The 15,567-nt window shown below is 39.8% G+C and overlaps 1 protein-coding gene across 1 annotated transcript; it reads left to right on the top strand.

The window, feature by feature from the left end:
• Positions 1 to 1,677: 1,677 nt before the first annotated feature.
• Positions 1,678 to 3,737, top strand: lratd2b (LRAT domain containing 2b). The gene is made up of 2 exons (XM_034202647.1): positions 1,678 to 1,805; positions 2,083 to 3,737. Exon 2 carries the CDS (start codon positions 2,267 to 2,269, stop codon positions 3,086 to 3,088), a length of 822 nt encoding a protein of 273 aa, XP_034058538.1. The 5' UTR covers positions 1,678 to 1,805; positions 2,083 to 2,266; the 3' UTR covers positions 3,089 to 3,737.
• Positions 3,738 to 15,567: the final 11,830 nt, after the last annotated feature.

Consider the following 15,567-nt stretch of genomic DNA (forward strand, 5'->3'; position numbering starts at 1 on the left):
TTTCACATATTTTGACTTGTCACAGTATTAAAAGCACAGGTGTCAAATGGACTGAATGATGGCTGACGTGTGGTTAGCTGCTTTGGTCGCAGGGTCCTGCTAGTGTGCCTCATCACTTCCTGAGACACTTGAATAGAATAGTTCTGGTTATTAATAGCACCTGTGCCTTTTATATGACAAGTCTGCTGAAAAGTTTGATACAGTCAGAGTGCATTTCCGAGATACTTAACATGTTGGCATCAGGTTCAGATATGGAATAAAACTATAATTTTTCAGTTTGATTATTATTAAAAGGACATAACCTCAAATCTCGTGGAATAATGTAATTCAATTAATATACACCCTCAGTTTAGCAGCACATTTAATTAGATCAAATAAAAAAGTCTAGGTTTGAACAGAATTTAGTTTCAATCAGTAGCATTCTTTTTCTTTGAGATACTAATCCTCCAATTACATCATAAATCCTTCTACAATGTAAAAAGCTTGTACTTGTTAAGCAGATTTCTCATTTTAAAGCTCATTTCATCATAGCAGACAGCTTCCAGAGTATGGAAATAATACAATAATGAACTGGAACGATGTTTGGCTGAAACGTATTACCCAGTCTATGGTATTACCCAGTGTTGATAACAAAGGGGAGAATGTCATGAGAAAGTGTTCTTAATTAAACTTTTTGTTAGAATTCAATGTAAACTGCTCTTTTTATTTAAAGATGTGAGAGTATAAACCAAACACACTGCATGCTTAATGCTATATGTTTTTGAGTTTAAGGATTATCCTTCACCTAAAGAAAAAGCAATGCATTGGTCACATCAATTTATAAACTCCAGATCGTTTGTGTGGTACTGGGTTTATCCTGACCTAATAATACACTTTTTATTTTCAAAGTATTATAGGCTCCAACGAAATGTATTCACATTTTATTATATTACTTTCATCCAATACAAAAATGTGCTAACTATATTGAACCAATTACATTATTTTACTTTAGTAAACGCCTTAACATAATATTATAAAGTCAGCTCGTTGTTAGGTTTTTGTATTGTTTTTATCAGTGGTGGGCCGCATTCTAGTATGACTTTCAGGTACTTGTACTTGAGAACTTCCATGAAATGCTCATTTAAACTTCTAATCCGCTACAATTTGCCAGCAATTTATATTGTACTCCACTACATTTATTCACAGCTTTAGTTAGCTATTTTGCACATTAGATTAACATTTCAAAATATAAATCAACTAATAAATCATCATCAGTACAGGTGAAGCTACCAAGCAGTATATCAAGTAATTCAAAAACAATGACACCTTTTATATACAGTCTATGCTTTTACCAAGTGCAACATTGAAGTGATAAACACATTAATGCATCAATAAATATCATATACAACAATTATACATAAATTATTCTGAAATGGGCCACTCTATTTACTTTTTATTTTGATGCTTTTGTACTTCTACTTACATGGATACATGACTTCTTCTTTTAACAGAGTATTTCAACACTGTAGTAGAGCCACGTTTCCAATTTAAAATATTTGAGTTATTCGCACTTTTGTTTCTGATAATGTATAATTTATTTTGAGAAAGTACCACCAGATATGTAAATGAGGTAAAAAGGCGTACTGTCGCTTTAAAAGCCAACACCTCCCAGCAGTCCCCGGGTGAGTTTCGCTGCAACACTCGCTGTGGTTCATACTTCAGACAGCACTGACCACAGCCACACACAGGAAGCAGCTCCGCCAGCACATACACTCTCATTCCGGTTCATTTTACCGATGTGACAACAGGAGGGAGCTGAACTGCAGGTGAGCCTACTCTCTAGAGAGTTTATTGAAAAAGAACCGGACTAAATGTAGTGTACAACAGCTTAAACATGACAACAAGTGTAGTGATATCGCACTAGCCTCAGTACTGCACACAGTACTGAGGCTGTGTAAAAAGTATCCAGCTGTAAAAACGGTGAGGCAACAGGTGTGTCAGGTCGCACCTGTTGGGAGAGCTCTGTATACTAGTTTGACTTGCAGGTTGGTTTGATGTGCTTTGAACTCCTTGTTTGAGCTACTCTCTTGTTTATTTATACAGGGTGGCGCAGTTGGTGTTCATTCGGAGGATCTATACAGCCGGATATGGATTACTGGATACATTGGATTTAGTTAAGACGCGTGGCACAACCCTGCGCTTCTCTCCGTGTCTCCTCCCCGGTGAAAACAGGTGGATCCTGTTTCTGTGTTCAGCTCTACCTCCTCTCATCCACCTGTCACCTTTCATGGGGAACCAGGTGGAGAAACTAACGCATTTAAATTACGCAGAGGTGCCAACATCGGACCCAAATGGGTTCGAACCGGACGACAACGGACCACGGATCGGCGTCTCTTACATTTTCTCCAACGATGACGACGACCAGGACGAGAATCTGGACCGCTTTTCATCGGAGAAAAACATGGTGAACCACGAGGAGAAGCCCTTCGACCCCGGAGACCAGCTGGAGTGCTCGATCTTCTACCGGGAGGAGTGCGTGTACGAGACAAACACCGGAGCCGAGACCCATTCCGCGGAAAGTCTCCTGAACAAGTGCAGACCCGGAGACCTGCTGGAGTTTGTGAACACCGGACAGTATCCCCAATGGGCTGTGTACGTCGGGGACTTCCAGGTGGTTCATCTGCAACGGGCGGAGATCAAGAACAACTTTCTCACCGATGTGAGCCAAGGCAAAAAAGGCAGGATTGTGAACGGCCTCTACAGGTACTGTGCGCTCCCGCCGGAGGTGATCGTGCGTAACGCCCTGGACCATGTTGGATCCAGAGACAGAGAGCTGTACTGGAGGAACTCTGAGTGCTTTGCCGCCTGGTGCCGCTTTGGCAAACGGGAGTTTAAAATCGGAGGGGAGATAAGGATAGGAAAGCAGCCGTACAGGTTAAAGTTACTCTTTTCGGAGAAGAAGAATCACGTCCTGGAGTTTCAGAGCCTGGAGGACGTGATCATGGAAAAGAGGAGGAACGATCAGATTGGCAAAGATGCTGTGATGCAAGAGCTGGCCAACCACTTGAACACAACACATGAAATCAAGGAGGACCATTTTGCCAACTGACAGTGGAAAATGCAAACTTTTCACGCTGGAAAACAAAGCAGTCAGTCCAATAAGAGCTATGTCTGGGGGCTTGGGCGCATGTGCCACTCAAGCACATCCTCAGAGGGTGTTACAATGAATAATTTCCCCCTAAAATGAGAATTTAAAGCCCTGAAATCAGGGTTGATCCTTGTTTCATGCTCAAGTGCATCAGCAAAGCAGATAAAAAGCGTGAAAACAACATTTGATTCACATCGAAAACAAGTGAAAGCACTCATGTTAAAATGTGATTATACATACTGAACCTTAAGGGAGTGATGGATATATTATCAGAGCTGCACCTGCAGGCTAATCATTTGGGGTTGAATAATTAAATTGCCCATAATTATCTTTCTAATCCAAGGAATCTCTGAGAGGGCTGATAGCACTTGAAACTCAGGTGATGGAGATCAATAGATGAGAGACGGTATGTCTATGTATTTTTGTTGTGTGAACCTTGAGGATTCCCTTCTGTTGCTTTGTATCCAATCATGACACAGCTTTACCCACTCTTTGAATACTCTGTGGACACTATGACTGTGCACTTGATTCACCCCTTTCAACAGTTTATTTTTTTTTAAAGAATATGTTTGTATGAAGGTATATGGAAATAAATATATATATATTTGAACAGTATTTCTCTTTTTAGTGAAGGATTGCAACTTTTACCTTTTTAAAAAAAAAAATGTATCACAATGCAAATCAATCATTTAATGCTTCTCGGGAAAGGTAGCGTGATTCTTAAATGCCAGCATTGTTTTGTTTGGTTGTGTTCCAACATTGCTGCACATTTTGCTTTGTTTACACCTCTGCTGACTGACGAGAAGTCATTTTTTAAAGTTTAGCCGCAGGTTAAGAGTGTTGCTCACCCATGTTTGGCTTTCCCTCCTCCTGCTGGAATTACAGCCATAAATTAACTATCAGTCAAAAGTGCAGTTTTAAATCGTTACACCCACAAATTGGCTCAATATTCATGCTTCCAAATCTATTTTTTAATGAAGATACAGACCGCATTTATGTAGGATAAAAATGTGAGTTGATGAGTTTAAGATTGTAATAAGAAATGGTCCATGAAAATATATTATATCAACAACCGGAAGTAGATGCACAATTGAGATATCTATTATGTTAAATATAGTTGAAGTAATGTCAAATAATAAAAGCCTGTGAAACACCTAACGGCCTGCTCACAGAGGCTGCGCCGGAAATTACAGTTGGCTCTGAGGTTGTTTTGAACTGTGAGACATCTTGTTTTTTCCCCTGCGTTTCAGAGGAAGCTGATGACTCCCTCATAGCCAGCCGGTCAATCACTCTCTCTGCCGGTTTGCTCTCCTCTGGTGATATTTGCATGGAGATAATACCATACTTATTTTGCTGCAGGTAGAGTCCCACTGGACCTAAAGCACGATCGTCATCAGGTACCAAATAAGAAAGCTGCCGGACACATTAGCATTTCATCAATTCCTCTGTGGTTTGCCACAGTGATGGAATCTAAAGTGTGTGTGTGTGTTTGATGCATATTTATGATAATCAGTCATATTTTTTTTTTTTAGCACCAATACAATCTCTGCATCGTTGGGCTAAGCACACAATGTTAAAGCAGCTACCAGTAGAGTGGCTTAATATTACTAACTCTCATTTTTCATTTTGTGTGACAAAGCTGAAATGGAATTATACTTCCGTCATATATTAGGTTCAATTTGATTTTCTCTGAGCTATGAAAAGCTGGTACATAATGAACACTCAGCTAAGAAAAAGCCATCAAGCTGTCAGCTGAGTTAATATCAATCTAAATATGGCTTTATTGTGCTGTTTCTTTTCCTACGAAATCTGGAAAGAGTTTTGTTGTTGTGATACACACCAAAACATAAAGTATTTATTTGAGCTTGAGTATCACAATATCTAATTGTAGCAATTCTAATCTTCTTTGTTAACTATGGATGAACAGAATTGTGTGAACTGACCAAAAAAAACAGAGACCAACATCACATTCCTAGATGTAAAATCTCTGCAGGGTGTGTTCAATTTAGCTTACACTGACAATCTCACATTCAGTCCTATTGCCAGAGAAAGCTGAGCCAGTGCATCCCAGATTAAACGTGTAATGACTCCAGGAAAAAAGGCCACCAGTGTGATCTGTAACCAAACTAGATAAAATGGGACTTGTGAGAGTGTGAGGCAGCCCTCTTTACTATGACACAAAACAAGTGTAACCAGGGGAAGCTTTGGGTTTTTGACATATTGGCTCATTCACGTCAGCCTTTTGGCCGGTGAGTCTGTCATGTTTCCTTCGGAGGATTGGAGGAAAGCCCACAGCCTTCAGGCAAAACTGGCATCATTACAGAAGCTGGGGACGTGCCAGTGCTCAAATCAAACCCACCCCATGTTTACATAATGTCATTATCTACAAAAACTTCTTCCCACACACAAACATGTCTGAATTTATGATGAGTGTGCTCATGAGGAGATTCTATCTGACAGGCCTACAGGAAGTGGGAGTGTATTTTAGACGTGGCCTCGAGCCACTGCTAGATTGTTATCCATGTGGGACAAACACAGAGGAGCTCAAAGATAGATAGTCTTAGGACATTTGACAATTTCAAGTTTCGTGTTCGACTTGTTACTGTATGAACCACACCTCAGGGATTGTTCAAGATTGCCACTTTGGCTGCTCAAACAGCAAAACAGCTAAAGTGTTTGCCAATATCCTCTTTGAGCAGCACAGAGCAGGATTTATGAATGCCTGCTGGGAGAGAGAGAGTGTGTTTATAAGATAATAAAACAGATTATTAAAATGACATCAGCCCTTCATAAGCAGCGCCATGTTGAAGGTTTCAATCTAAATTTGTCCAGCAATGATGTTAACAGTATGATACTCTGATAACCAGGCCACTTCCCAGTAGTCCGAAGTATATCAATCTAGATTGCTTTGGTGTTAGATGCAGAGTTTTGGAGATACCGGCCATAGAGAGGATCTCCACAGCGAGAAATCTCTACCCGGTTACTCAAGATAATCCAGACCTTGTTGTGAGCCGTTTCTTGTAGTAAGTATTTTCTCTCTTTTTAGTTTTTCAGATGTATTTCCATGGCGCTTTGAGCATATAATCTTCATTACATTGAAGGGGAAGCAGTAGGGGTGTAACGGTTCACAGAAGTCACGGTTCGGTTCGTACAGAGCCCTAGAGAGATAATTATCTCTCTAAGATAAGATATCTCTCTAGGGCTCTGGGTTCGTACCTCGATTTGGGGGTCACGGTTCGGTACGGGTTCGGTACAACATAGGGCTGCACGGTATTGAAAAAAACTGACATCGCGATTTCCCCCCCCCCCCCCCCCCTGCGGTATATATTGCGGTTTTTTAACCTGTTAAACCCCAAGGTCCCGGCGGGTACTTTACTTTTTTTTTTCACGACAGTGTCTCAGGGGATCTTAATATTTAAGAACCTATTAATGTGTTATACCAGATTAATGAAAATAATCTCAGCTAATTGACGATACAAACCATTTTTACCAAAACAAAACACAAGTCTCATAAGAAGCATCTAAATGACCCCTGAGCGAAAAATGCTAACGCACTTTGGCACAGAACTCAAGATAAAAGTACCCTTATTATTACTTATCGTAGCTGCATTTACAAGATCTCCGATTAAAGCTGAGGTTCCACAGATTATTTAGGTATATAGTATCATCACTGAGTGATCTGAACTCGGACAAGGGAAGCAAACACAGACATCACAACACGTACCTTTACGTAGCTTCTAGGGGAGATGTCTCACCGTAGCTGTCAATCTGATCAAAAGACGTGTTCAATGGCATTAAAACGAGAAAGAAAAAACGCGGCTGAATCGGTTAATCCATAGGTTTTTAACGTCTCTGTATACAAAAATGATTTAATTTATAATCCATAATTCCATTTTTATGTAAATATCGCAGAGCAAAAGTTAGCTGCTAATGGTAGCTACCAGAGTGGCTGCTGCTTCCGGTCTTGGCGTGCTGTGATCTGATCAAGAATGATTGTGATTGGTGGTTTGCTGTGCATGCAGGGGAAGTTCTACACACACCAACACATGAACAAATAAGGAGTGAGAGTGACGCGTAGCCAAAACCGGAAGCTGCATTTGTGCTCCGATTTTTACATAAAAATTGAATTATGGATTATAAACAATTGCTTCCAAGCCACAGATACATTATCAACCTATGGATCAACCGATTCAGCTGCGTTTTTTCTTTCTCGTTTTAATGCCATTGAACACGTCTTTTGATCAGATTGACAGCTACGGTGAGACGATCTCCCGTAAAAGCTCCGTAAAAGGTACGTGTTGTGATGTCTGTGTTTGCTTCCCCTGTTGCGAGATCGGATCGCTTAGATACTATACTTAAATAAGCTGTGGAGTCTCAGCTTTAATCGGATATATTGTATGTGCAGTTTCGATAAGTAATAAGGGTATCTTTATTTTGAATTCTGTGCTAAAGTGCGTTAGCATTTTTTTTTTTAAATGAATAAAACCGCACGTCCCTGCGGTGTGAATACCGCGCATGCGCATACCGCGGTTATCGCCATGACACGGTATATCGTTCAGCCCTAGGAACAAGAAAAAGCAAAAAAAAGTCCCAAATGCATAATTCCACGTTTGTTGTTATTTATGTTTGAACAGTAGTGCAAGTTTCAGTTTAAAAATAAGGAACTCTGACATTTTGAATAATTAACTGTATTAAACAGTTAAAAACAAACCACAAACAGTACCACACACACTCAGATGGCCATATTATCTATAATGGCTGATGTCAAACAAAAAGGTTTCATCAAGCTGTAAAACTAAAAAGATTGTCTTGAAAATATTAAATCATAAATAATAAGAAAGTGTTTCAAGAGCGCATAGCCGTTGAAAAACATGCCAAAAGCTTCCGTTATTTATTTTGGTCTCACGGCGGGGATAAGCTGTTGAACTGCTGTTGTCTTTTGCCGAGCTCCGGTGAGTGGCAAATCTGGGTGATGCCTTCTGATATGATTTAGCATGTTTGGCGTGTATTACCACTAGCATACCGCACCGCTATCGAACAACGCCGACACACCGTCCTCGTCCGATCCACCACTCGCGCACTCCATCGTTATTGTAATCCACAGGGAACCCGAAATGTTCCCACACAGCTGATTTAAAAGAAGCAGGTGGGTTCTAGCTCCTGTGTGTTATCTGAAATCGCCATACTAACTTTTCTTCTTCTTGTATTTTGTTCGTTTTGTTGTTGTGTTTCTTCTTGTTCTTCATTTGTTGTTTAAGGGCGGCTGGCAAACAGCTTTTAGGCGCAATACCGCCCCCTGGATTATATATAGTGTAGTGGATACTGCCCTGAATGACGGACTTTTTTCCCACTCGTAAAAGAAAAAGGCGTATTCGTCGTGTGACTGCATGTGCCGAACCGTGACGTCTGAACCGTGAAGGTACGGGACGAATACAGATACCGTTACACCCCTAGGAAGCAGACATCTCTACAGAAGATATCTCCAACCCTCAGGAACTCAGACCATAACAATCTTTATGATAACAGGAAGAAGGAAAGATATGTATTTTTCATTTGGTTCTGAACTGTCCCTTTAATAGTTCACCTTTAAAAATATTCAATTGTTTCCTCAAAATACACCTACATACATCATCGCATGAACAGAGAGCTGCAGGCTTTTTGTTTGTAAGGCCACTTTCACTGCCCACTCACCTGAATCATGTTCATGCTCGTCTTTGGAGAGACCCTTCCATTTCCTGTGAATTAGTGAGAGAATAGCCTAATGAATCTCCAAAATTAACTACATTCATTAACGGTTATTGATCCAGAGAGCTGCATCTCACAAAACTTCCCCCCCCCCCCCCCCCCCCCCCCACCTTTTCACTGTAAACTTTACTTCAAGCACCATCCCCAACATTGGGTTAATCATTGAAATGGACTCCAACTGCTTTGGCTTGGACTGACCTGTATGCACTGTTAGATTCACACTGTGATTCTTTCATGTCCCGGCGTGGGATGACCGTTTGTTTTTTCAGCCGCACAATAACAAAGTTCATTCCCTCCCAGTTCCATCGAGCGCTGGGTTTTCTCTCCTTCTTTAAAGCAACATTCCCATAAGCTAGTTTCACAGTTTGTGCTGCACCTGCTACTTTTTCAACTGCACAACAATTAAGTTTAGGTTGCATGCTATATACCACAAATACAGGCGGGTGACCAATGTTCCCTTCCTTCCTTTGTGCTTTCTTTCACTATCCTTGACACATGTGGTTCCGTAGGACTGAGCAATAGGCTGTGAAAGTATAGCCTCTGTAAACAGCGGGGGAAATGCTGAGTTTAGAAAAGATCACTTTAAAGACATGACGGTTCAAAGGAAATAACAAGGAAACACGAATAAGAAAAAACTAAGGCATCTCGTGTAAGGATAGCTTTGTAAGAGGATGGAAGAAGAGTATCTTTGATTTGATCAGAATAGAGGAAAAAGTGTGAGTTCTTAGACAACGGGAGCTGATGAGGGGCTCGTCAGAATGGGATCAGGCTCTATTCTAGTTTGAGCTGTCGTATCCGCTCAGCCAAGGCTGTCTGGTTTACATAAGCAGAGCCAGACAACAAGGAAGGGCCCGAGGAGAGCTTCATATAAACTGACCCTGTTCCTGTGGATGGTGATGGATGAATGGGCCATTAAAAGTAAAAGAAGAGAGGGATGGGAGGCTCCAGAGTGGTTGTTAAACCATACTCATACTTGACCAGAGACGTGCTTGAGAATTGTTGCCTTCAAGCACTCCGACCTGTTTGTCCCTTCAATTATTTATAGCAGGCTGATTCAAAAGTGATCTGCATTCATCTTATTCTGGGACATTGCTGAGAATCATGCCTCGCAATTTAAGCTACAGTACAAATATGACAATTATACTGTTTTAGTTCTTTAAAATATATACAAGTCTTAATTTTTCTTCCTCAGTTTTGCGCTCTTTATTTGTTGTATCTCTTCTTCTTGTATATCTGAATACAGAGGATTTAGCTTGTTATATTACAGTCCTTGATATCAAGAGATTAGAGGAAACTTGTATATTATTTGTAACAAGGAGTGGAAAAAAACAGTCTTAAAAAAAACTCCTGAGTAAAAGGAGTTATAAAATGTCACTTAAGTCAAAGTACAGAAATATAAGTATAAGTATTCATTATGCAGATGAAAATTTTAAAAGTGTTGTATTATTATAGAATATTATAATATCCTGTTATGATCATGTGGAGCAAAGTTTGGATACTTTGTGAACTACTTAGTATAAGTAGTATGTAACGGCCCGTCTACACAGCGGCGTGCGTTGAAGCTTGCCGTCGGGCGTGTCTGAAACTCGACCAACAACAATCACATGAATCTCCCGCCCCTGACACACAAGCAGCGGTTTGATTGGCTAGAACTTGTACTGGCATATGATTCGATTGGCTGACGCTTCTGCCGAGCCTTCAAAAGTTGAACATTGCTCAACTTTTGCAGCGAGCCACGCCAGCAAAGCTCCGCGTCGCTTCACACAACACACTCTCACTCCATAATCGTCCAGGAGCGACGTTTGGTCAGTGTCCGTGGCGTGCAGTTGTGACGCTCCTAGGCTCCTTCAGCTTCATAAAGGGACGCAAATAGCTTTCAACTGATTGCAATGTATTCCCATCTGCGGCGGGATTTGACGCTCATGGAAAAACGGCATTCGTTTGTGTCGGCTGCCCTTAAAGGCAATGTGAGCGTCCATTCTCACTGGATAACGGAGAATTGTACACCCGGAAGTAAGTATCCCCCTTACTGTCGATTGATTTTACAGTGATATCTGCACTACTCATCGACTAAAAAACACCAGATTATCCTTGTTAATTACACAACATTGATTGGTTTAAATTGTGTGCAATGCCTTTTTATTTTTCCCCTTCGATTCGGAGAAACAAATATTTTTTCGGAGTAAAGGATGGCAGAAGACACTACACTACCCAGAATCCCCAGCTATCGTTTGGACTACACCATGTGCTCTGTTTGACAAACCCCGTTTTTTTTCACCATTCATTCCAATGGCTGGCGTCTATGTCACGTGATCTTCAAATTTCTCCCTGCAGAAAAAAAAACATGGCCGAACTTCGTTTTATTCTCGGTGGAAAATGCCTATTTTAAAGTTAATTTGGCCATTAAAATGCGTTTTGATGTCATTTGATGCGAAAAATATGAGTTGTTATTTCAGATTATGTGTGCAGTGGATGTACATGATCTTTAGTTTGCTAGTTATTACGAAGATTACTTCAGGAAATCGTGACATTTTCATTGTTACCAAGGTGGTTGCTAGGGACGCTGCTATCGATATTATTTCTGTTATGTTGTGTATCTGTTTAATGGTGTTATCTTTATTGCTACCCCCTTCCCCGTCAATGTATAGTGTTGGTCCACAGCGCAAACATATTAGTTTAACAAAATCTGCATCTAAAGATAGCCTACGTTATTTTCCTCTGTGCAATTCCAGTCTCACATCTCACAGCACATCGTCATTAACAAATACCGGAAACAGACCGAAAACATTTTTAAGAAATAAAATAATACTTTATTCCGAGTGTGCTTGCTTTTCTCTTTGAAAGTCATCACATAACGGCATTGTAATACACGGTTCGGCTGCATTAAATATTACATATCTGCCGTAGTTCTGTATTTATAGAGCCCTGATGAGAAGACTTCTAGACAAACATGAGGAACTGAAAACGTGACGTGGATCATAAATATATCAGCCATTAAACAACATCTTACATTTATTTTCACACAATACGTCTCCTTGCAGTATCAACACTAATTCGGCTGACTTTTATATTTGATCCAATTGGTAGATAGGCTGTATTTACACCATAAAGGTGCACAGCTGATATAAAGGGACACCTAGTGGTTAAAGCATGTTATTGCATTTCATTATTTGTATTATTAGATATTAATAGGATCCCTATAAAGTATATTCATTACTCGTTATTCTCTACTAATAGTTAATTAAAGACTGTATATAATGACTATTTTGCACATCCCTTTCAAGATTTCAAGATTTTCTAAGGTTTATTGACATATCATATAGGCCTACACAACTATGGTGTAGTTATGTATTGAATGAAAAACTTGGGTCGCAAGTTCCTCAATAGTGCATTACAAGACATCTATCAATATGTGTGCATACCTCCAGCAATGTTAACTATGTTGAAGCACTTATTTTAACTGATATTATGCATAATGTATTATACTCTTATAAGATGTATGTAGATATTTCATCTCCGACCTTGTCAGGTATTGAACAATCAATAAATAAAGAACACAGAATTGTTAAATATAAAACACAGAATTTGTGTGATTATACTAAATGATTTACAAATAAACACCACTGCATATTTACAACTTTTACACATGCTGATGTAACGCAAATGTTCCAACTTGGGATCAATAAAGTATATATTATCTTAAGCTGATCGATGGCTACTGCCATATTTGCAAAATGTGCCTCTGAACCTTGACAAGTGCATGTTTCAGGCTTATCAATTAATGTAATGTAATGTTATCAATTAACAACAGGGGTCACAAACATAAGACCAGCTGTTAAATAAAGCTCTTCTGACCTTAGCTGGCATGTGTGTATATATATTAATGCTGCCCATTATGGGCACAAGCAATTTTCACCCATTTATTAATTATATGTTTTAAATTGGAGTGTTTCCTATCCCCTAAACCTCCAGGGATGTACACAGTTTAATACTGGCAACTTCTCATTATGGGAAATACGAAAACGTCTTTTAAAACTACAACTCCCATTAGAGACGTGCCATAGATAGCGAACATGTTGCGAAACAGAGAGGAACAAACGAGGCCAGATTGGTCATTATTGGTACGACAGTACTGCGGCAAGCGCCTCGGTCCGTACGCCTGTACTGGAGTACCAATAATGACGTTCAAGAACGGCCTCAAGTGTATGATTGCGATTCTATTACACAAACTATCATTGTAATCAACAATCAACAATCAACAATCAACAATATCGTAAAAATAATTTCATAATGTGGTCTAATTTGCTCCCAAACCTACGCTTTCTGCTTGAGTTAATCTCCGTTAGAAAGTAGTTCCTAGAAAGTAGTTCCTATTGTAACGATAGCCGATCAAACACTCCTGCTACCCCGCTTACAGTTATTGATATAATATAATTATAGTAAATAATATATTATCGCACTTTCTCCGGTCCCCGAGATTGGGCTTTCAGTAGCTCTGGAGAGAGCTTTCGTACCTGCAGGCCACTAACGGTCATAATTTATCTGCTTTGTTTCAAGACCCGCATCAGACAGCTTTTGAATGGTGGTACTTCTCCAGTTGGTCTACCTGCTCTTCACGTAGCTCTGCATGTCGTCGTTGATGTGCTTTTTTTTCTGGAGATAGGCACTCCTCAATCCACTCCTCCATAGTAAGACCCCCCCCGGAGGTCGAAGTTAATCTTAAATGTTTCCATCTTATGCTTTGTAAATTTGTTTCGTAACGGAATACATTTAAATATATTTATAAAACATCTAGATATCCCTGCCCTAATGCCAAAGGAACTGCACACTGAATATGTTTTGCCGTTTGATGTCTATGTCTGGACCGCTGTGTAAAAAGGAGGGTTTCTGCCCCGTTACTTCTCCGCTGCTTTCTTGTTCCAGTTCGAAAAGCTTTTCGGCCCAACGGTATACTGTTTTTCTCAGACGCGGAGGGATACTGACTTGTTGTGAAAAGGCACGTTCTATTTGATCGTTGTTTGATCGTGGAATCAAACACGCCTATTGACCAATCAGAGAGCTTGCTCACACCTATGTGTTATAGAATGTGTAATAATCATGCCTGTTATTAATGTCAAATGTTATATGTTGTATTATATAACAAAATAGACATTTATAACATATTATAAATGTCTATCTTTAAATAAAATATTAAATAGATACCTTTACATCCTAAACAGAAGGTCAAAACGTTAATATGTTACATGACAAACAAAAAACCGAAACATTATGTAATTCCCTCGAAGCACAGGCAGACACAAGTGGCTTTCTCATTACGGATGTATTCCTCCGAATCCACCGTGAAAACTACACAAACAAACAGTATAAATGACAAACATAGTTTCGTGTTAGACACACAATAACATGCACAGCATGTGAGATAACTAGCAAGGTAATAAACATAAAAGTGATACAAGCACAACAACATACCTCGTTGTGCTGCATGCTCTGTAAACAGAGGGAAGTATTCTTCAGTTCTCTTCACAACTTATATGTATGTATAAGAATACAACACTAACTGAGCTGTAAGTATCCGTGCATCTTACTCTGAGGGTGCTTCTCATGTTCTCGCTCTCTAACTCACGCGAGAACAGCATAACAAGACGTGAGCTTGGACTTCAAAATAAAAGACTAAATATTGCACGCATGAAACATTACAACAATAATAATTAGTACACTTAGAAAATACGCATTACAGTTAAATTATGAACATGTAAAGGCTGCACTTACACTCCCACCAAATCACACATTACTCGTGAGATTTCACACAAAAGATTGTTTGTACAAAGTAAACGCTTTACCCTTTGAAATAGACATTACCTGTAGATAACAACTTAACATGGAATCTCAGGCAACACATTAAACACCTTATTCTGCCTCAAGCAGAGTAACAACCTTGTGTACAGGTCTTTCAAGGAACAGTCCTAATTGTGGGTTTCCCCTTTTTGTCAAATGTGGTTTGGCTAACCAGTAATTTAAGTTTTCTGACCCTACTATCTGACCCTGGAAAGACTTCTTTAGTCTTCTTTCAAGACAATTTAGGCGGTGTACTGCGCACGTCTTGTTGTCAGGTAACTTTGGTCTTTCACCTTTGAATGGATACATTCATTGGTTCTTTGTTTCACACCTTGGTGTTCTTTGGCATGTCGTTTCAGTCTTGCAACTGCTCTTGACCAATCAGAGCATTTCTGTAAGTGATCCAATAATGACCCGTCTTCCTTGCGAAGTTCAGGATCATCCTCATTGATTTCTCCCACCTTGCATTCTCTTACAGGTAGGTCCTTTTGCCAAAGAAACTTTGCTCCTGTGAACCAGTTTGAAGTCTTCAGTCGCTCTGCACTTAAACCTCGAGAGGCATGATCTGCTGGATTGTCTTTAACTTTGGTTCGGCTCACATAGTGTACTTCAGTTTTGAGACTGAGAGAAGGTTCTACACCTGGTGTCACTTGTCTTACTACTATGCGATGGCTAACACCAATGGCGTCTCCATAATCTAGACAGGGATTCATGTTTCCAACAATACTCCATCCAAGGTCTGTACGTTGTGCGTAAGGTTGATTTTCTTTGCCAGACACAACTTCTCTTGGAAGTAAAGCTTGTGAGCAGTTGTACCCTACGAGCAGACCCACTTCACAGTCTTGTAGAGGTGCAATCTC

Source organism: Gymnodraco acuticeps, unplaced genomic scaffold (genome assembly GCF_902827175.1).
Source record: "Gymnodraco acuticeps unplaced genomic scaffold, fGymAcu1.1, whole genome shotgun sequence".
Taxonomy (NCBI): domain Eukaryota; kingdom Metazoa; phylum Chordata; class Actinopteri; order Perciformes; family Bathydraconidae; genus Gymnodraco; species Gymnodraco acuticeps.

Coding starts and splice junctions, on each gene's coding strand:
- lratd2b (XM_034202647.1), top strand. CDS start 2,267: ATGGGGAACCAGGTGGAGAAACTAACGCATTTAAATTACGCAGAGGTG.